This window comes from Mus caroli, chromosome 11, assembly GCF_900094665.2.
Source record: "Mus caroli chromosome 11, CAROLI_EIJ_v1.1, whole genome shotgun sequence".
Lineage (NCBI taxonomy): Eukaryota > Metazoa > Chordata > Mammalia > Rodentia > Muridae > Mus > Mus caroli.
Window position 1 is genome coordinate 41,830,430 of NC_034580.1, and position 23,248 is coordinate 41,853,677.

The 23,248-nt window shown below is 42.0% G+C and overlaps 1 protein-coding gene across 3 annotated transcripts in view; it reads left to right on the forward strand.

Annotated features, from left to right (window-relative positions):
• Window positions 1-23,248, forward strand: part of LOC110305786 (hepatitis A virus cellular receptor 1 homolog) — a 32,197-nt gene that overhangs the window by 5,411 nt on the left and 3,538 nt on the right. The window contains exons 1-8 of one of the 3 annotated variants that reach the window (XM_029483853.1): window positions 5,234-5,370; window positions 5,866-5,923; window positions 6,995-7,333; window positions 10,848-11,006; window positions 13,887-13,955; window positions 17,748-17,797; window positions 20,750-20,861; window positions 22,788-22,824. In XM_029483853.1, coding sequence (XP_029339713.1) covers window positions 5,875-5,923; window positions 6,995-7,333; window positions 10,848-11,006; window positions 13,887-13,955; window positions 17,748-17,797; window positions 20,750-20,861; window positions 22,788-22,824 — 815 coding nt within the window. In that variant the 5' untranslated portion in view covers window positions 5,234-5,370; window positions 5,866-5,874. Of the gene's footprint in view, window positions 1-5,233; window positions 5,371-5,865; window positions 5,924-6,994; window positions 7,334-10,847; window positions 11,007-13,886; window positions 13,956-17,747; window positions 17,798-20,749; window positions 20,862-22,787; window positions 22,825-23,248 lie in introns of those variants that run through there. The other 2 variants (XM_021177901.2, XM_029483854.1) reach the window with 2 other exon arrangements.

Below are 23,248 nucleotides of genomic sequence, written 5' to 3' on the forward strand. Positions count from 1 at the left end.
TGCAATGGTGTCAGTGTTTGGAAGCTGATTATGGGATGGATCCCTAGATATGGCAGTCTCTAGATGGTATACATTTTTCTTAATGTATTGATTTCTCACAGACACAACCTTCTTGAGACCTGGTCTTTGATTCATTGGTATATACAAAATTGATGCAATCATATATAATATACTGTTGCTATGTAATACATGTGAAATGAGCAAAATTTTAGTATGAATAGTAGAGTTTGCTGTACTAAACGTGATTACCTTATAATTCTATCTTTCTGATTTCATAGTCATTTAAATTCTGTGTATATGTGTTTGACTATGTGCTCATGTGCATATAAATACAGAAGCCTTCTCAATTGCCGGATTCTCTGGAACTAGAGCTAAGGGTGGTTGTAAGTCACCTGAGGTTGGTACTAGGAGCCACGCTCAGGTCCTCGGCAGGAGTAGTAGCCCCTCTTTACTGCTGAGCCCTCTTCAGCCCCCATGTCGACATTTTTAGTGTGAGTAGTAAGTGAAGGGAAATGGCTGGCTTACACAGCAGCCAGGACTGGCAGGCAGAGGGCTACAGGACATAAAGAGAACACTCTGGAAGGGGTTTCAGGACTCTGGTTATAGATGGAGGCCTAGCAGAAGCTCATGGAGTTGGGCTACAATTGAGTGCATGCAGTGAGTACTGAGTAGTACAGGGGGAGCAGCGGGGCATGGCCCAGGGGGAGAATAAGGGGATTCAAGATGGTGCACTCTTTCAGAGAGGGCTGCAGTAAGCAAGAATGGAGACTGAACTGAGTGTGTGCTTTGGCAGTGTGTTGTCCCCATGTTTCCATGAATACACGAACGAATAAGCTCTTTAGTGAGTGCTGGGAATTCAGTGATGGTCACTGAATCCTGTCACCCCACAGTGCTGCCCTGTGGGTGGTGAGTAACCTTCATGGGATGCCAAAGTTGACCCTAAAATGCAGTGACTCAGGAAGACTGCAAAGCTCAAGTTAACCAAGAAAAATTCCATCACCCAAGGAGAAGGCTCAGGGGAGCAAAGTGCCTGGGCATCCTGACAGCTGAGTTTGCTGTGGAACCCTCCTAAAGGTGGAAGGTGAGACACAACTCGAGAGGCGTTTTCTCCCCTTCTCATGAGTCCATGGCATGCCCACATTCATACAGGACTAGGAGGAGTCAGTGTATTACAATGGTAACAGATAACACAATAAGACATCCCACTGCACTATGTCCTCTGCAAATGTTAGGGCTCAGTGTCTGGTCTTGTNGGAACCCATGGGCTAGTGTGGGGACCTTCAACCCTGAGGATTTGGTTATTTGATGCCTCTGCTCCTCAGCTCCCACCTTCTTCACATCCTCACTGCTGATGCAATCTGCCCCTCACCTGTTCTTCTTTGGCTCTCAGCCTATCATGTCACTTGCTTTTATTTTGCTTCTTTAATTTTTCCTGTTTTGTAGATCAGGCTAGCTCAGGACTGTCAGTCATACCTCCTCAATCTTACCAATGCTAAAATTACAGAAGTTTGCCACCAGACCTGGCTTACATCTTGTGCTTCGCTTTATTCGTGGGGTTTTATTCTGTAGCATTGGCTAGCTTGGTATGTAGTCCAGGCTTCTTTTAATCTTCCTGCCTCAGTCTTATGAGTGCTGTGCATACAGTTTGGAGCCATCATTCCTAATTCTCACTTGTTAAATTTTAAGAGATTTCTTTTTGTTCTCTTCTCCTGCTAAGCCTGAATGAAGGAGTCATCTTTCCTGCTACCCTTAAATTTACATCTGTCCATCCCTTCTATCCATACTTAAATTGCCTGAAAGGGACATAATACACTACAGTTGGGTGTCATCCAACATGTAGTCATCTGAAATAGCCTAATAATTAAGATCAAATTAGGTGGAAAAATAAAATGAGGTTTACTCAACTGCGGGCTGCAAATGGTGGCTCATCAGTCAAGAGCATATACTGCTGTCGAAGAGGATATGAGTTCATGTCCTGGCATCAACATGAGGGTTACTCAGAATTCCCTGCAATGCCAATTCTACAGGATCTGATGTCTCTGGGCTCAGCTGGCACCTGCTATCAAGTGCACATATCCACACAGAGACATATATAATTTAATAGATAATAAAAATCAATGTTTACAAATCTTATTCAGTCTAGCTGGGTGTGGTGATACATATCTTTATTCCAACAGGTGGGAGTCAGAGGCAATGGATCTCTGTGAGTTTGGGGCCAGACTTATAGACATAGCAAGTTCCAAGGCAGCCAGGGCTACATATAGAGACCCTGTCTAAAAAAAAATATTTTTTTACTCACCTGTACTATCCACATTTCAGGTGCTAAATCAGTCACTAGTGACTACAATATTTCACACAGCTCATATATAATACCATCTTCATTGGAGACATTTCCTTTGACTGGGCATGGTGGCACATACCTGTAATCTTAGCATTCTGAGCCTGGGCCATGAAAATTGCCATGTGTATTAACTGGAAAATTTAGTGATTGCTTTTCTGGCATACACACATACACACACACACACACACACACACACACACAGAGAGAGAGAGAGAGAGAGAGAGAGAGAGAGAGAGAGAGAGGGAGGAAACCCTATCTCAAAAATAAAACATTCCTTACTGGGGCCCCTCTACTCTTAGGATCTCTTTTTCACTTTTCCTTACTAAATTCACTTTAGCTCTGCTAATATAAAGAAAAACAACAACACAAAGAAGCAAGGTCCTACTCTATGGTACTAACTAGGAGGGAAGAGATGTGGAGACTAGGCCATCACACCCACTTAATGGACATTCATAGAACACACACACACATACAAACACACACACACATACAAACACACACACACACACACACACACACACACACGCACACACACAAACCCAGATGACAGCTATGAGGAACTGAGATCAGTAAGAGGAGCTGGAGGCTGCTTTCAACTGCAGGTGGTCCAGGAGGAACAAACGTCCCACACAGTTAACCAGGGTTCAGTAAGAAAAGAGAAAGAATGGCAGCTGTGGATTAAGGAAGAAGAGACAAGACAGAACACCACCTGGGAAAGACCTGAGGTGATGAATTGGGAAGGAAGTCCACGTGGCCTTGGGACAGTTGGTCAGGACAGCAAATCTGAACCCTAGGCAGGGACCAGATAAGTGAGAATTTGCAAAAATCTCTGAGCTAGGATTGTCAGTGTGACATGTCATGGTCTGATTATACATTTACCATCTGTCTCACTGTTTGTGAATTTATTTGTTAGCTGTTCACTTACCCATGCATGTAAACTGCTTGCGCAATTCTGGATATTTTACATCCCTGTTGGTGGGACTCACACTCCTGCATCCTCAGATTATTAGTAATCACTGCATTGAAATAAAATTCTGTTCAAAACTCCTGATTGACATTGATGTTACCATGGCCTTTAGCTATAGAACCACTAGAATGGAAACATTTTGCCTTCCAAATGAATAAGATGTGTGTCATTTCTGTGTGAGACACTTTAGCATGTGTTCTCCTGTCTTTTGACAATGCAAAATGGAGTCAGGCCTTGAGCCCTTGAGATAACTGGGCAGATAAAGTCCTCACTTCAACCCCCAAGGTCTGTAAGTAGAAGGCCAGAACCTCCTCCATATGGCTGTTCTCTGACCACATGTATGCCCTGGCATGTTCATGCACTGCATGCCACAAAACTATTTCACATGTAATCTTTAAAAATTACAAAAACTATAGCTCTTATTCCAAAGGAAATAAGGGTTATTGTGATCCAACTTGGAGTGACTGGGCTCAATAACATGATATAGGCTAGGTTATCAGGAATGAATACTGGGTTCCACTGTAGGAGAGGTGATGTGAATCGTTAGAGTGCTGGAAAAAGAGAAAGCCATAAATCAGGGTGTTTTCCAAATATCCTAATGGAAAAATCAGGCAGATAGGCCACAGCAGAATACAAAAAGTCAGTCTCTTTCTCTCTCTGTCTCTCTGTCTCTGTCTCTCTGTCTCTCTCTCTCCCTATCCCCATCCCTCTCTCTCTTTCCATATGTGTGTGTCTGTCTCTCTGTTTCTCTTTCTTTGTTTTGTTTTGTTTGAGACAGGATTTCTCTCTGTATCCCTGACTGACACACTCTGAGGACCAGGCTGACCTCAAACTCACAGAGATCTGCCTGCCTGTTCCTTCATAGAGCTGGGATTAAAGGCATAGCCACCACCACTTCACTGGAAATCTCTTCTGCAGATTTCAGATCGTCTAAATGTACTAGCTTCAGGGTTGGTGCAAGCTAGCAGTGTGAAAATGTAACCATACACGTCAGAAGTTGTTCTGACTGTCACAAGGATGTTAGGTGAGATGCAAGGGTTGGTATCAAATGACTACTGAGGAGACATTTGAGAATTAAAGTTTGTTATAGATCTTGAAACAAAAGGTTCTATCCTTCCACAGTCTCCCTGCAGGATCTTCACAGGGGTGGCTTCAACAGGGAACCACAACTCAAACTCTGATGTTTGGTATGGACTCAAGTGCTCTTCTCAAACATGTAAATGCAAAAGTAAAAGGATTCCAAGCAACCAGCAAGGTGCTTACAGCATGGTAGATCTCATCTAGTTACTCAGTTGAATTCAGAAGGTGAGAAAGTTAGCTTTGGGAATGTACAGAGCCATTCACCATCAATGTCTGTTCCCTTCCTTTTCAGAGAGTATGCCATAGGACACCCTGTGAGACACTTCAGTGAGAATTATTTCATGCCAAATGGTAGCCAACTCTGTTAGGCAATGAATGCCCCTTTCCATGACCCTACCTACCTTAATAGAACTCTTAAAGGAACAGAATGGCCGGTACCATGTTCTGCTCACTATTTTTATATGTGAAAGTAAAATAGTTATGTCTCATGTGGGTTTTATATGTTCTGAAGTTGTCTAGTGTCCATGACATTCTCAGTGTTTGGCTACCAGTTCCCAGTACTGGTTTTCTGATCTCTTCTGACGTGCAGAGGCTGTTACTGTGATNAGTGCAGGACCCCAGACCTGAATGCTGAGCTTCTGGTGGCCTCAGGAGAACTAGTGCTATCTTTAAGACTGGAAACAGCCTTCTCTCCTCTCTGACAGGAAGTCAGAGAATCTTCTGACCTGAAATGGAGTTAATGAAGTACTAGGCAGGCTTACTCGTGTTTTTATGGTTTAGCAATTAAGAAGCAGAAGCTGAAATCTAGAACTTGGAATCTGAAGACATGTAACATTCTCTGTAAATGGGCTTAAAAGTAGCTGCTCTACAAACTTCTTGAGTATTTGGTGCCCACGAGTAAATAGCTCAGGGTCTCCTTCACAGCAGATGCTCCAGGAAGCTGAGCAAACATTAGTGCTATTTCACCTAGGAAGAAATCTAGGTATGAGAGCTCTGTGGATCTAAGGTTTGGATCTGTAGCCAGTGCTTTTCTAGGTGTCTCTAGACATCTCTCGGAAAGATATAGTCTCTGTCACCATGTGTGACTGCATTCTAGCTCAGTCCATCTTGTTGTGTTTAAGGTAGTTGAGGTCTAGGGACCAACCAGAATGGCTCTGAGCAGAAACAGTACTGTGTCCATCTGAGGGCAAGTGCGTTTTTGCCATTAGAAGGCTAGCCTTGGCTTAGAGTTCTACCCAGAGCGCACAGTCTAATGTCTGCCCCCAGACATTCTCTGTTTGCTGCCTTATTTGTGCCTTGGCCAGAAGTCATATGGCTGGCTGTACGTGAGAAAGGACCAGGAAAGAAGAGTGTATTTTGGAGGACAGGGTGTCCTTGCGGAGAGGCCTGTGGGATTTATACATTCAGGTTGAAGACTTGATCAGACATAGTGTGCTGATGCCACAGCTAACCAGAGTGTCTTGTCACTGTCTTTCAGGTCAGTACCATGAATCAGCTTCAAGTCTTCATTTCAGGCCTCATATTTCTTCTCCCAGGTAAGTGAGTCGATGGACTGGGGATGCTGAGAAGGCTAGAGGTGGCAGGAGAGATGACAAGGCTCTGGCTTATTTGATCATGGGTTATGTAGTTCACAGAGAACCTGGATAAATTGTAGGTCCAAAGAACTTCCTTAACATGTACGAATTTCAAAGCTGATGGCTAAATAAACATGGTTCACAAGAACCTGCTATGTTTGGGTCAATCATTAGATGTTGAGAAATTGTTTTGAAATTGTTTTGCGATTGTCTTGGACCTTCTAGAGTTGATGTCTGTCTAGAGAATCTATACTTGGTCCTATGTGAGAACATGCAGCTGCACTAACCTTGTTCCAAAGACAACCCCTTCCCAACCTGGTGTTTTTACTTCTGCTTATGGTTAGCCATGGTCAAAAAGGACATATATTTGTATGAGTTGTCTGCTGTTACTAGAAGCAAGGACAGGATAACGTTTGTAGCTGGAACTTTTCTCAGCTCCAATTAACCTTGTATAATGTTTGCATAAAGTGACTGCAGTGAGCAAGTTAGGGGTCAGTCTTTTTCAAGAAGGCTGAACCCTCTGCTCCTCTGGTCAATGCATCTTCTCTAGAGGTAAGAAGGTGAGCTTGTTTCTCTCCTGCAGCATCTCTGATCAATACCAATCAACAGTTGAGTGTACATGCATGCGTGTGATAGTCAAAGATTAATAACAAAATCAGAAACGGTGCTTTCCATGAATGATGGCTTGTCAAAATCAGCCTCCATTCCACTTCTTTGTACTCATTTGGTTAAGCACTTTCAGTTATGTAATATAAAAAACATTCTAATTTAAGTGGCTCTATGGGAGGGGGAAAGAAGGAATACCATAATTGTCTTTCAAACAAGGTCTTTGTTAGTCCAGGATGGCTTCAGAGGAAACACCCCAGAAAGGCCAGAACTGATCAACACTCGCCACTCTTTCACAATACACGTTTAATTCCACTTGAGTCCCACCCCCTTTAATTTTTCTGAAAGGAAATAAAAACAAAATTGTAGGAAAATGTTGAATACTAATTCCCCACTTCTTTGCCTCTCCCTTTTTAAAAATCACAGGCGCTGTGGATTCTTATGTGGAAGTAAAGGGGGTGGTGGGTCACCCTGTCACACTTCCGTGTACTTACTCAACATATCGTGGAATCACAACGACATGTTGGGGCCGAGGGCAATGCCCATCTTCTGCTTGTCAAAATACACTTATTTGGACCAATGGACACCGTGTCACCTATCGGAAGAGCAGTCGGTACAACTTAAAGGGGCATATTTCGGAAGGAGATGTGTCCTTGACAATAGAGAACTCTGTTGTGAGTGACAGTGGTCTGTATTGTTGTCGAGTGGAGATTCCTGGATGGTTTAATGATCAGAAAGTGACCTTTTCATTGCAAGTTAAACCAGGTAAGCTTCTATGTTTCCTTTGTTTATATTTTGCCAGGGAGTGGGGTCTTTTGTTTGCTAATAATTTGATCTTTTCCTATGACAAGGAAACTGAAGGTCTTATAAACATGTTGATGACTAAACACTTGCTTTTGATTTTTTAAAGACATAATCTCATGTATCTTGTGGCCTGAGAGTGCAGGCATATGCCACCAAACCCAGTCTTAAGTATTCTCTTTTGAGTAGCAGCACAACTTTATTTGCTTGGGTGAGTTCCTAAGATCAATCTTAATACAAGACCAGCATTCATGTCCTAACTGTACTTGGGACCACCTTGTTTGCTCATGAAACTGCATTCACTGTCTATCCTAAAACACAGCTTTATTTAAGTTGAATCTATTTGACTTTAAGAACGACTTCTATTCTATAAGTATACCTTAGGACATTAAAACACCCGTTCTCAACACTGTAGAACTGTAACTGGAAAAGCACTCAATGCAGGGTGGTACTTTGCAGATGAGCTGCCTTCAACAATGGTCAGCTGACCTTCTGAGCACAGGGCACAGGTATAGGTGGGAGGTTCTACTCTCATCCTTGCCCTGATTTAGGTTTTTGAAGTAGGTCTCATATCACAAAAGCTGTTGTTTGAGAAATGGAAATGTCCTGACAGAACAGTGTTTCCCTCCAACACTTGCAATACATCCATCATTGTATTAGCAGGTGGACAGCAGTGATGAGCCTATAAACGACCCTGACACACAATTTCCTCCAATGAACTTTATTAGAATGAGGAAGCCTCAAGGCCACGATCAGAGCCAGAGATGGGAGGGAGAACATTAGACAGAAACAACACACCTACACTCACTGTATGAGTTCATATCTTGTCAGGATATGGAGAGGCTGAGAGGGAAGGGTCACTGTATGAGTTCATATCTTGTCAGGATATGGAGAGGCTGAGAGGGAAGGGGAGGCTTCTCTGGAAAGCCTGGAGAGGAACTTCATTAAGAGCAAGAATGAGAGCATGCTAGGGGAGGAAGAGAGAGAGAGACTGCTGCCATGACTGGAAAGGCAGGGCAGTCAGAGCATCCTCTTCAGACAACAGCCTTCAAAATGTTCTTAGCAGCCCTCCTGAGGATCTGAGCCCAATCCCCAGAGCGCAGGGCAAGTCTGACTTTTATAACCTTTTAGTCATGGAAGTGAGCATCCTGTCATATGATTTAGTTCACCATAGCACAAGTGACAGAGTACAGAGCAGCCAGGTTTTGGTTAGATCCACAAATCGGGGGACTGCTGTTAGGACACAGAGCAGAGCGCTTAACTGTGTCTCAGCGAGTGTCAGGGAGGTGTGGCTTGATCTTTTCAGATTGGGATCTGGTCTGAAGGGCAAGTCCATGGTCCAACAGTAAGAAGGTCATGAAAGCCCTGAATCTGGACTTATTACATTATTATGTTCTCTCTCTCTTTCTCCCTCTCCCTCCCCCCTCTCTCTTTCTCTCTCTTTTTGTGTCTCTGTTTCTCTGTCTCTTTCTGTTTCTGTGTGTGTTTGGTTTTGGTTTTTTTTTTTTTTGAGACAGGGTTTCTCTGTGTAGCTCTGGCTCTCCAGGATCTATAGACCATGATGGCCTCGAACTCACAGAGCTCTGTCTCCTGAGTTCTGGCATGAGCCACCGCCTCCCAGCTTTACACTTTGCTTTTTGTTGTAGATATCCTAGTATTCTTGCATTGACTAAAAAAGTGAATTTCTGAGGACTTTCTGGCTTGTGTTTGCTAAGGGTTCACACTGACAATAGACATCAATAATAACCTTTTTCTGTAATTTTTAATTAAATCATTATTCTGTAGTCTCTCAGATTCTAGACTTTGTTATTCAATCATCTATTCATTTCTTTTTATGTTTTATTTGATTTTTAAAACTGTATTTATTATCACGTGGATATATGTGAATGATTGTGTGGTTGGTATGTATACCATAATGTGTTTTTCAGAGGGCAAATCTGAACAGTTGGTATCTACCTCTTTATTTCTTTATGTGAGCCCTAGGGTTCTAAGTCAGGTGGTCAGGCTTGCAAGCATGCTTAATAGCATATAGCTACTAATGTCAGTTAATTAATTGAAGCTTTTATAAAGCTTAAAATTCAACAAAGCATCAGTGCTTACGAAGCCATTGCGTGACCACCCAGGGAGTCCACAAGTGAGCCAGCAGCTGTTTCATCTTAACAACCAAGTCGACATTCTCTCAGGGCTAAGCACACTGAGCTTCCTCTCCCTCTGTCCCAGGACCCCCATCAGCTCCTTTGCACTTTCCCATCCATATACCTGACATCACACAAAGACACAGATACGTGTATCGAATAAATGCGTTAAAACTAAAAGGAGGGCTCTACTCTCACTACTTCCCTACACATAGTAGAGACACTTTAGGGTTTTTTTTTTATTTATTTTAAGGTAAAAACACACTGGATTAAGGGATGTCAGTGTATCTCCCATAAAGCAACTGTTGCTTGTTCCTGAGGCTTTAGCTCTTAGGTTGGGCAGTGAGGACAGGCAGGTTACTTACAGGGACCACAGGTCTCCTGACACAAAGGAGCCTGAGTGCTTCACTGGCTGTTTCCTTCCAGCACCATTTTGCCTCTGCTCTATCTTGGAACTCTGCACACTGAGACCATCAGTAGCTGTTTGGATGCTACCAGCAAGTCTGATGCTCTTGGTTTGTGAGTTGCAGGTTGAACATGCCTAATCCACCCCCCACCCCTCACCCCCCATCTGCAGTGCTCCCAAATCTGAAACCTTTTGAGCATGGACTTGATAATGTATCTGCAAAATTCGACACCATGGAACTATCCTGTGCAGAATTATCCACAGTTGCAACCTTACCTTAAGCTATATATGTAAAGAAGGCATGTGGATGCTACCTTAATCCATTTTATACTTGTGTCTCACCCATAAGATAGTATCTTTATACAAATATTCCAAATTGTTAAGAAAGATTTTAATTCTGAAACTCCTGATCCCAAGTATTTTTGGATAGGGGATATTCACCATGTCTCCTTTAGATTGGAAGAAACTGTTTAAGACAATGTCACTCTTTATCAAATGTACAAATCCCTTTCTGATGGCCCTTGTATGGAATCTGCATGCTAAGAGGCAGGGCTGCATGGTGTGCCCTCACAGGACTGACTGAAATGACCGTGCTGGACTTGAAACTGAGGGTGAAGTCAGTCACCACTGAGGGGAGTCCCAGCCCCAATACCTCCTCAGTCTCACAGATGCTTAGAGAGATCCGAGGATCTGACACCTGTCAATCATAAAGTGTTTCCATGGAAACCTGGGCTCTGTTCTCATCCATGCTGTCAGTGCAGCTGCCTCCTATGGGTGAGACTCACTCCACTGCCCCACCCTGCCATATCCTAGTTGATAAGGAGTTCAGGAGCGGAGCCTCTGCCTGGACACAGCCTCTCGCTAGTGCTACAACAGAAGCTCTTGTCACTTCTTGCCTGACTCATCCTTGCTTTCTCATCTTGATTTCCACATCCAGAAATTCCCACACGTCCTCCAACAAGACCCACAACTACAAGGCCCACAGCTACAGGAAGACCCACGACTATTTCAACAAGATCCACACATGTACCAACATCAACCAGAGTCTCTACCTCTACTCCTCCAACATCTGCACACACACAGACTCACAAACCAGGTAAAACCCAATGTGTATCAGGGCCCAGAGTCCTTCTTATAAGAGAAGGTAGGACACACAGACAGTTCTCCCAAATAACAGTTACCAGGCCTGTGACTTTCCAGGCTCAAGCTGTATTCACCCACGGTTGTGTAACAACTTGAAGATGGAGGGCACCAACTCTCTTGATCAAATTCCCAGGGCATTCACTAGTAGCCAGATATAGGTGGATCATAGACCTAGAACGGTTGATGAGGATGGTGGGAATCTGGTCCAGCTGGGCATGACTCTCTGATGAAGAAACAGGGAATGACTGAGAACCAGGGTCACTGTGGATCCTTTGTGTCCATTCTGAAATTGTCCCGTCCATCTGAGACCATAGTTCAGTGAAGCTAATGGTTAGTGTTTCCTGAGCACTGGGCAGGAGTCTACATGCTGTATGACACCATGTTTGTTCTCAGACAACTGTGGTCTGTCCCTATTGTATAGTGCCAGGATCTGTCATAAATTTGATGGTAGGGTTATGAAGCTAGAAAGTGGCTGAGACTCTGTCCCTGTTTATTTGAGTCAGAGCTGGTTCTTTTAACTCCAGGGTCAGACCTCCTGTTGTGGACACAAATACTTGGACAATTTGTTCTGTTTTCACATACCAACGGGAAAAAGGCTTTGGGACACCCTCTTTTAAAAGAGGCAGTGGATGCCCAGTAAGGATTGGCTTTAGCATCTTTTAATTCCTTCATGCAGCATGAAAAGTGCACAATATATCCTTGGAGTGAAAAAAGCTCACATCGAATTTGAAGGTTTTAGGAAACCATTTAACCTGCTCATGCTGTTGAGTGAGGCTATGTAGTTCATATTTCAAGTTGCCTACAGGTAAGAGTTCAGATTCAATATTGATGGGTAGTAACGTGACTTAAGAACGGAAAAATCTTCTCTTCCTGGAGGCAAGGTTAGGTCAAACCTTCTACATCTAGGAGTGAAACAATCACAGTTCGAGAGGTTCTCAAAGCTTCCTAAACCCCGTCCATGCTGTGAGGTATGTCTCCATTCTGACAAGCAGCAGAAGCCTCAGAGCTGTTTTTGATAGAGGAAACTGATGGCAGGTATTGCTTTCCTTCCCCTCTCTTGGCCTGCAGATACATTCAAGCAGCAGAGTCCTGAAGGACTGGGCAGCAGGCCGAGCTTGCAGAAGCCTCTAGGCTTTACCTAGGATTTTAGAGAACAGGATTTGTGAGAAAACCCACATTGTTCCAGGCAGCTGCACACGCTAAGGACTATGAGACTCTCAGGATTGACAGAACTTTTCAGTTCTTAGCTTGTGGTGCTTTGGAGGATGAGCCCATAGGCTGAGTTTGGAGAACATGGATAAGTTACTGACTTAATTGAAACCTGAGATTTGGAAGAGAAGTGTTGGCTCATCTGTCCATAGGAACTCTTGGGAGTGGTGTTAGTGTAATCTTATTTGTTGTATTGTTAGCTTCCTGAAGAGTTGCAGTTGTGGGTTGAATTGTGCAGCCCAGAGAGAAGACAAACAGCCAGGTTACTGTAAGAAAAGGACACACATCTTCACACCTACTTCTTGTGCTCATCCTTTCTGTCCTAAATTCTGTTCATGGAATATGTGATGTGAGGGTATAAGTCCAGTGGAGAAAAGTGACGATAAGTGACCCAGGCTGGGGAAACAAGTTAAGCTCAAGATGCCTTTTAACTGAGAAAGAAATGGCTGGCATGCAACCATCTAACATCTGTGTTGTCCTGTTTTTAATTCAGAAGGACAGCCACATCCTTTTCGATGCTTGAGTATTAGGGTAAAACAAGACAAGAGTGCAGAACAGGGGGGCATTGTTCAAATGTGAGCATCAGGTTGTAGTGAGGTAGAGCATCCAGGAAGACCACTGAGGGGTCCTGAGGAAGCTCAGCTTTAGAATTCCTGTGTGGCCTCAAGCAACTTCCTCTAAGACGCTCTGTCGTTCTGAGAAGGGAAGCGTTTATTGGACTCACAGAGAGGCAAGTGCTCAGCTCGTCATGTGAATTGTGCCATTGTTGAGGAACCTGTAGAGACTCCAGGAAGAGAAAGGGAAATACAGGCTGCATTGGAGAGGTCCACGTGGGAACCTTTGGAACTCTCTCTCCAAAGCCTTGGAGAAATGGAAGATGAATTAGATAATGGGAAAGTATTCTCAGTAAAGGAATTAGGAGGAGGAGAGAGAGGAGAGCTGGCTTCAATCAGTCACTCACTTAACCAATCAAAGAGTCAGTAAAGAATTGTTTGTTTGTTTTTAAAGAGAGAAGGATAAAAGAAAATTCTAGAAGGTGAGACAGCTTGCAGGGCAGGAATCTTCATGAGTGAAATGGCTACCTTGTGAAGGACTTTGAGATAGAATAGTGTGTCTATTCCATATTGTGCAGTGAGCACGTCTCCCTGCAATGAAGTGGGAATAATCTTGACCTGGAGTAAGGCCTGTAGTGAAGACTGGAGTGAGAAACTTCCAGGCTCTTTCCTAGAGAGTGAAATACTGCTTGTTTTAATCCCACTCTTAGCTGAGTATTCTGTTCTCTGTGTGTTAGTATTGACTGTATGTTCCACATGTGTTCATGAATTTAGAAGGGAAGGGGTTAAAACAATTCTGAAGACTGATAACATCTAAAGTTTGAGCACATAGAACTCACTTGTTTAGGATCGTGAAACAACTACAGACAGTGACCATCTCTGGATACATTTCTAAGAGGAGTCAGCAGGTGCAGAAATGGATAGGAAGGAGACATTACTGCTTAAGAAGGTTAGGGGAGGCAGTGTGTAAAGGTGATGGTAACTTTTGTGTTAAGTTCGGTTTCCATTTTCCTTGGTCATTGACAACCTGCTTCACAACTGAAATAGTCCTTTTATTGTCCTCCTTCTAGAACCCACTACATTTTGTCCCCATGAGACAACAGCTGAGGTGACAGGAACCCCATCCCATACTCCTACAGGTAACTATGTTCACCTTCCTGAATCCCTTGGAAGGACCAGGTACTGATAAAGCTGGTTTTTAATTGCCCACACCCTCTGCGACAAGACAAATCTAACATTGTCAGTGCTTGTAGTAACAGAGGCAGAGTTCTATTCTATCAGCAGACTAAAGAGCCCCCTTCCCTACAAGAACCTGCCTGCCAACCTAGGCTGTGTGGCTTCTTTGAGGAAAAAAATGTCAGGGAGAATCAATGTGACAGAGAATTAAGGGTTTATCAGTAGATATGTAACACAGATCCTAAGCACAGTGGTTATTAGGAAGAGAGATGAAAAGGGATCAGATGTAGTAGGGCATGCCTATGGACTTTTCCATGAAGGGGACATTAGGTTTCTTTACATTAAGTATATGTGATGTTGGTGGCTCTCAAGTTGAATCTCCGGAGTGCTAACAAGTAACATCACCCCCCAACCCTACCACTGCTATTTGTTTAGAAACAAAGCTCCAAGATTTAGTTTTACAACAATGTTATACTTAAATAATTTTATTCCATTGACCATGTTGTCATAGAGACTACTGAGGGATCTTTATTACAGTCATGAATAGGAGAGAAGGGCTAGAAATGGGAGGTTCTACATCATTTGACAAGTGTGGCTTGTTTATTGCTTACACCAACTTGGTTTAGATGCCTATCAGTAGCATAGATTGCCTCAGTAGGAATCTCAGTGTTTCTTGAGATTTCTCAACTTCATCAGAAGAATAAACAATGGAGCCACCCTCCCATTTTCCTTTACCAATTTTCCTTCTCCAAGTCTCAGGCCACTGTTAGTAGCCCATTGATTACTTCTGTCTTTCTATCCTGGTTGATTTCTGTCTCGGCTAAGTGTTGTGTGCCTTATAGAAATGTCACTCTCTTGAATTGGTTCCATTGTTTGTTCAATTAGCAATGTCACTGGTTGTTTAAATGTAAGGTTACTTTACTGTGATAAATTTTACAGCGAATTATGGCTATGAAATGTGATGAAGTACTTGAATCATATTTGCAAAGGGGTTGATCAATAGAAATGATGACAGCCGCCATTGTTACTCACAGTACCTGGGCTCTGGAAGACTAGGCACAGGATTTTGGAACATCTATGTTCATGTGCCTGTTTTACAAACCAAATCACCCAAAAGCATTACCATGCTTAATCCTTTGGGCCTTAAAACAGAGAACCCAGACTTCTGGTGTCTACACTAACCTCTCTGTCACTAATACTTCCTTCAATATAGCCAAGAATCTCTGTCTGTGCTTTATCAATCTGTGCTTGCATGGGAAATCTGTGGTCTTGCATTGTGGTCTGAATTTTTGTATTTCCATGGATTCCTTTGTTAGTGATATAATCAGTGCAGTAGATTAAGAGCTGGATGCATCTGGAAGACCAGTAAGTTAAGAGGAAGATGTTCATGCATGGTATTAGATTCTTTATAAGAGGGTTGAAGGTGCTGGTTTGCCTTTTCCTTCACTTGGGGATACACAAAAAGTACCAGCTATGAAGAAAGAACATTCAGCAGCTACACAGTCAACCATGTTGTATTCAGCTCTGGGACTCCAAGACTTTAGAACTTTGATCAATGCATTTCTTTTTTATATTTTATTCACTCTAAGCTACTTTGTTATAGCAATCTGAATGGACTAAGATGGGTTAAGTATGCCAACAGCAGCACCCAGTGACTTATAGCCCCAAGACCCTCATTCTCACTGACTCTGACCCTCCATCTCATTGTTCACACTCTGGGTGGATCCCGTACTATCTCCTCTCTTTAAACCTATAGTAGTGGCATGACTTTGCTTGATCAAATAAGGTGATACTGAACTCTGCCATCTTTCCCAGCTAGCTCTAAGCCAACAATAGTTACAAGTTTTCAGAGTGTCACATGCCTTTGTGTTTCAGAGATGGCTAATACGTCCCTGAGAAGCATCCAAAGATGATCAGGCTGTCTAGGAGTCTGCATATGCACATTTGTAACTCAATATTCTCAGGAGATTATCTGTGGTTCCCCCTATCCCATGTGACCTACCTTTGCCCAGACATTTCTGGACACTGGTTAATTTAGTTACATGCAGTCAACTCATAGAGCCCAGAAGATTAGATAATAGTGACCTCAGCTTTTGAAAGGGAAATCCTTAGTATGAACAGTTTTCAGACAGGAAAAACCAAAATGAAAATAGTTACAACAAACAAACAAACAAACAAACAAACAAGGATGCAAGAACAGCTGTCTGCCACTGTTCCCTTGTGTGATGAAGAAGGAAAGGGAAGTGGGGGATCAATCTATGTAATACCTTACCCTGTTCAAAGAAGCAGTTTCCAGAGTGGAGGAAACACTGGAGCAACTGTGTTCCTGGTGTTGTTGAGACTTTGGCATTTTGGTTTATTATTTGTTATTGAGGCTCCTGGGCTAAGTTCTTACTGTGCCCATATCAACCCTCTGTTGGTGTACATTTTGGAAAATGCAAGAAAATTAAGATCGAAAGGGATTTGGGTAACCATATGGCCCACTACCTGCCTTTATAGCCATGTCAGCCAGGAATCTTTTTTTTTTTTTTAAGATTTATGTATTTATTATATGTAAGTACACTGTAGCTGTCTTCAGACACTCCAGAAGAGGGTGCCAGATCTCATTACAGATGGTTGTGAGCCACCATGTGGTTGCTGGAAATTGAACTCAGGACCTTTGGAAGAGCAGTCAGTGCTCTTAACTGCTGAGCCATCTCTCCAGCCCATCAGTCAGGAATCTTATAAACTATCTCATTGCATTCTTTCATGGGAATTTATGTCACTGCTAAATTGAGGAAACTCTATAATTCTTTGGTGACACAAACCTTTCAATTTATCCACCAATACAACATACATTTCTTTTGACAAGTTGTTGAACATTTCTCATTAAAGATATGATATTGTTAAAGTGAACTCCACTGTATATGCCTCCTCCCCACTGCTCCTTCTTCACATAACAATAATAACATCCACCTGTGTTTTCCAACACTGTTGAATATTCAAGCATGCATTTCCCCCTAAGTGCTTCTGTCAGGACCTTGAGGAGGAAGGAAGGTCACTTTGTAATGCATGTGATCAGCATTGAATTCAAATTTTGTTTGATTAACCTCACCTTACTGAGTCACTTACTCTGATGCCTCCAAGGGCTTACTTAAGGGCCTGAGTGGCAAACAGAGCCTAGGCTGTAGATGTTGCCTAAACCTAGTCATTGCCTTTGGGTGCTTGGAAGGGCTCTGCCAATGAGTAAAATATAAATACTGGAATGTAGGAAGGGTGGAGGGCTAGGAGTCATCCAAATGGCAAGGCCAGCTTTGGCAGTTGTTAGGGACTCCCACAGACCTGCAGTATTTCCACTCATTGTGTGGGTGCTGGGAGGGGCAGGGTTGCCAACAGAGTTGTCTGTCATTTGCAAAAACTAGAAATATATAATCATCTGATATTGGCTTCATCTGTAAATGCAGTTAAAGGATTACTTGTTAGAATGTTATAACCCTTACATGTGCTAGGTACTCAGTGGAAAGAGGATGCTGTATTTCATTCATAGACACACAGAAACAATGAAACCAATGTATTTCTTTTTACAAAATAGACTTCAAAAATAGTTTGAATATCTGAATGTTCAAAATTTGATGCTCAGTGACTTTCCTGACATATTAAGTCCTAATCCTCACAATGTGTAAAACACATTGGCCTTGTGGATATTATTTACAGATATAGTAAAAAGAAAAACCATATTTTATATTTGTAATTGATTTTCCTTTTTTGTTGAGCAGACTGGAATGGCACTGTGACATCCTCAGGAGATACCTGGAATAATCACACTGTAAGTTTATTCCTCCCTAAGTTATTAGCCATGTTCATTTGTATATCTTTCAAGAATCAATTTGTATTTAAAGATTTTTTTTTGTCTGTAAAATGTGTTCACATATATTTGAATAAAAAAGAAGAAAAGAAAGAGTCAAATATAATGGTATATTCTTTATTCATAGGATTCAGGAAGTTAATACAAGATCAGAAGTTTAAGGACAACTTTGACCAATAGGCAACTTGGGACATAGTGAGACCTATCTCAAAACCTATAGATAAATATATTAATAAATATATAAAATAAAAAATTAAAATGAAGAAATGATGCTTACAAAGAATGTTTGAATTAAGAAAGTTCATCTAGAGACCTCTAATATTGTTTTTCTCCTCACTGACCACTCTCCACAGTGTCCTCTGATGATGTTTTTCCCATAAACAAAACACCACATATGGTATTAAAGTCTTAGATTCTTAGATTTGTGTGATTTTCCCTAGACTTTCTCTATACCAAGCCTGAGAACAATCTAAGGCACTCCAGTTCAGAGTTCTTGCCAGAGTTCTATCTCTACTGAAAGGGTAGATAAATTTACCAGTGGTGTGTTTTCCTCTTGTCTCCAGGAACAAACAATGTTTGTTTTAATATGGTCTAAGTAGCACAGGAGAAATGGGGGTAGAGGTAAGAAAAGAGCCAGATATGGAGTTGTGAGGAATATTTAACTATTGAAAATAGCAGAGCCCTTTCTGGGATGTGGAAGGCCTTGGGTTTGAGCTGCCAGAACCCATACAACAACAACAACAACATAAACCATTCAAGGTGAAATAGGAATATCTATATAGGACTGATGACTGTATGCCTTACCTATGGACAGTCAGAACATAACAAGTAGATGCTAACAGTAAGATCCTTATGTTTGTGTTTTGAGACAGGATCTCATCTAGTCCAACTGATCTTGAACTTACTACATAGCTGAGGATGACCCTGAACTCCTGATTGTGCTGTCTCTATCTTCCAAGTACTGAAATCATTGGTGTGGATGCTACCATAACTGTCCCCTTCTTTGAGATATCACCTTATTTAGTAGCTCAGGCTGGCCTGGAACTCATAATCTTCCTGCCTCAGCCTATTGAGTGCAGGGTTAGTAGGCTTGTGTCACTTCATCTAGCCTGACTCTGAAAAATGTAATGACTTACTTGACATTAGCACCCAGTGGTCTGGCAGATAGGGGAGAATCCATGTATGCTGGTTAAATATCAGAAACCATTATGCCAATGTTGCTAAGGGACCAGACTATGTGTGATTTGGTGTAAAACTAAACAGCCCTGCAGACTGAGGTGGTTCTTGCCCTCAGTCACTAGTGAAGCAGGTATGGTTAGTAATGAGGGGAAACAATTTAGAGTTAAGGTCAAAACAAGTAATAGAAGAATCTGGACTCCGAGATGTGAAACTGTCACTTGGTGCATTGAAAACGATGCACAGCAGCACACAGCACTGTTTTCAGATGTTTGTTTAGGGCTCTGAGACAGAATCCCATAGATCAACTTCCTGGCCTCTATCTCATGAAACATTGAAGGAAATTCGTGAAGATGAATGAGAAAGGATAGGCTTTGCTGCCATTAGGAATCAGGAAAATGTTATGAAGTAGATAGATGTTCATGTGGGCATGGTGACAGGGCTGTGATCCCAGCAGGTGTCGCAGGAGGATCAGAGGTTCAACATCATTGTCACCTAGTGAGTTCCAGAGCAGCCTATGATGCAGAAGACCCTGACAGAATAATGAACAAACCTTGTTTTCTTCTATATTCCCTGGGGTATTTGCCATGAATCACCTGAGAGTACCTTACCCAAGAACTCCACTGAGCATGTCATTTGTAGCTGTAGAGACAGAGCTCACAGACCTTAGCTAATGTGTTCATGGTCTCACTGACTAAGCAGAGGAGCTGGGGTTGTGATCCAGAGATGAGGCTCATATATGGGCAAAGACCTGATCTCATGGTTTGCTTCCTGCAGTTAAATCCATGCCTCAGGGTCTGCTTATTGCTAGTAGATCAGTCCTGAGCTATGACAGGGCCTATGCTGATGTCCTGTCTGTCTTGTGCTTATTCCAGTAGGTAGTGGTCCCTGGTCACCTGCAAGAGGAAGAGATTCTGCATTTGTGTCTGATCACATGCTGTTAATCAGACTGCAGCTATGAGTATAGGCTTTTTAGTTTTTTAATTTTAGGAAGTTATTAAATATAATTCTATCATTTCCTCCTTTCTTCTCCTGGTCCAAACCTTTCCATATAACACCCTCACTTTCTTTTTGATTCGTGATCTCTATTTCTTTAATTGTTGGTATGTGTGTATATAAATACATATTGCATTGTATATAAATTATATACTACATATGTTCCTAAAGTCATAGCTATAAGTTGCTCAGTCTGAATAATGTTATTTGTGTGTATATGTCTTCAAGATTATCATTTGGTCTTGGAAATCTATAAAGATGTGTAACGTTGAATTGCATTCTGGGATGAAAGACCAGGGCCAGCAGATGAGCACACTGAGAATAAGTAGAGTTAGAGATGAATTATTTATTTCTCTTTTATTATAATAAGATGATGCATTGATGGAATATTCCACTGCCTATTAAAGCAGACATAACTGGATACATGATATATCAATGTACATTAAGCACATAGTTAGAACTGTGACTGGGGTGTACACACATGGACACCTTGAGCAACATAGAACACCTTCCCATCTTCTTTGAAGACACTTTGAATTCTCTTGTCTCCAAGTCCCACTAATCATTATTACCACTTCAGATCTTTGGGTCTTGCTCCATATTCTGGACCAGCCGCAGGCCAGTGAGGATGAAGGTCTAGGATTAAGGTCTATCTTGTGTTTTCTGTTCCTCTCCCTTGGTGTCCCTTTGGTTTGTATTGCTTATTTATTACTACTGTTATTTTATTTATTGTTTCCTTAGGAAGCAATCCTTCCAGGGAAGCCGCAGAAAAACCCTACTAAGGGCTTCTATGTTGGCATCTGCATCGCAGCCCTGCTGCTACTGCTCCTTGTGAGCACCGTGGCTATCACCAGTAAGTAATTTCATGACTGTCCCCAGGGAAGGAGAGCCAGGGTTCTCAGTCCTTCTGACTGCCTTTAAGCAAGTGTACATGCCACAGGGGTTTTGAGTTCCCATGCTCAGATCTAAGACACTTAGTAAGCCATCACTCCCTCAGGGATGTGTCTATACCTACAAGCAGTGCAGATGATTTCTGGTACTGGGTGAGTGCTCAGTATCTTGAATAATTGCTACTCTGTCTCCAAAGGTCCCTCTTCTGTAAAACTCGCAGACTTTAAATATCAGTGACAATTTTTTTTTCAGTTAACTCCAGTTTTTGTTTTGTTTGTTTTTAATTTTTCATGCTTTTTTTTTGTTTTGCTTTTAGTTTTTTATATAAGTTGATCTCATGTAGGCCAGGGTGGCACTGAAATTATTAGGTAGCTAAGAATATCCTTCACTCCCAGCACTCCCAGCACTCGGGAGGCAGGGGCAGGAGGATATCTGAGTTTGAGGCCAGCCTGGTCTACAGAGTGAGTTCCAGGACAGCCAGGGCTACACAGAGAAACCCTGTCTTGAAAAACCAAAAAAAAAAAAAAAAAAAAGAATATCCTTCATCTGAATGTGCCTGCCTCCACCTTCCAAGTTTTAGAGTCACAGGAATAAGCTGCAGTGCTAGGCAACACTGCTCCTTCTTAACCTCCTCGTTTGTATTTCAGTTAGTGCAGTCAAAAGGGAAATATTATTTATATTTTCTATAAAAAAATCAAATACTATGGCATGAGAGATTTTGTATAGGCTTGAAATTTTTTTGTATTTTTTTATTATATATTTTCTTTATTTACATTTCAAATGCTATCCACAAAGTCCCCTATACACTCCCCCCCCACTCCCCTACCCACCCACTCCCACATCTTGGCCCTTGCATTCCTCTGTACTGGGGCATATAAAGTTTGCAAGACCAAGGGGCCTCTCTTCCCAATGATGGCTGACTAGGCCATCTTCTGCTACATATGCAGCTAGAGACACGAGCTCTCGGGGTACTGGGTAGTTCATATTGTTGTTCCACCTATAGGGTTGCAGACCCCTTCCTAGGCTTGAGATTTTAAGGCTAGCTTAAGAGCTATGATGAGTTCTCGCCCTTCTTACCCTTGGGATCCAGTTTCTTTCCCATGATGATGGTATTGAATGTTTTGGAACATGTTTAGTAGAAGAGAAAGTATCAGTGTTGGGAAAGTCACATGAGTAACACTGGGGCAGACTACTTGCAGATGGCACACAGGCCTACATAGCCCTTTCTAGGAGGGTTTGTGCAATTGCATGAGATATTCCAGTTTGCGTAATTCAGACACTGTGTAACACTTCATTGACTTGTTGAGATGCCGCACGTGAGCTCATTACTGACTTGTTTCTCACAACTGAGCAAAAATGGGAAATAAGAATATGCCTATCCGATTTCAAGATGTATTCTTCTAATTACTTAAAACATGTTTATTCAAAATGATTATTTAAGGCGGCATGTGGCTATAATCGCAACATTCTACAAGTCTGAAGCTAGCCTGAGATATCTATCAGATAGTGTCTAATAGGGAGAATTACTTAGAAATTGGGTAAAATGCCACAAATGTGTTCCCTTCCCTAGTCAAAGATTGCTTATTCTCCCCTCAAGGACTTGTTCTCTAGCAGCCCATTAGAAAAACCTACACTTCTCTGTTTTGTTCTGTGAACAATAATTTACAATGTCCACCTAGAAACTTAGGCTAGGTGGGTGAGTATACCAAACAATGAATAAGAAGATCTTTCCTGTACAGCACAGAAAGGAATTAGCCAATGTTACCAGGGAGTGAATCAGTTAAAAACAGAAACAACATCTTTGATTGGAAGAAAATATGATGAGAGTTTCTGATGACATGTTCAATTCTCTTTTCAACTTCTCTTATCACACCCTGCCCCAATTTAGGGTACATACTTATGAAAAGGAAGTCAGCATTTCTAAGGTAAGCTGGCATGGACTGTGCATTTTTGAACTAACAGTCTTGAAATGTTCCCTCTCTGCTCTCTATTGCAAGTAACGTATTCTTCACTGATGGATTGATTCCTTGCATTGTTGGTTACTTTGAGATAGGGTCTTACTACGGTGGCCCAGACTGACCTGAAACTTGCCTTTGTAGACAAACTGGAACTCACAATCCTCCTGTCTCAGATTCTATAAGCCTGGGATTACATCTGTGTTTCTTAATGCTTAGCTCCCATTGTATACCTTCAATCCCAAAATGTAGTTTAAGGGGTCCCTTTCTTGTTATCCTCACTTCTCAGAAATATTTTCCTACATTTGTATTTGTCTGCATTTATGGTGGGACAGGAACAGAAAACCCCTCAAGATTAGAATTAGAATTCAAATCTCTTATAGACAGATGCTGA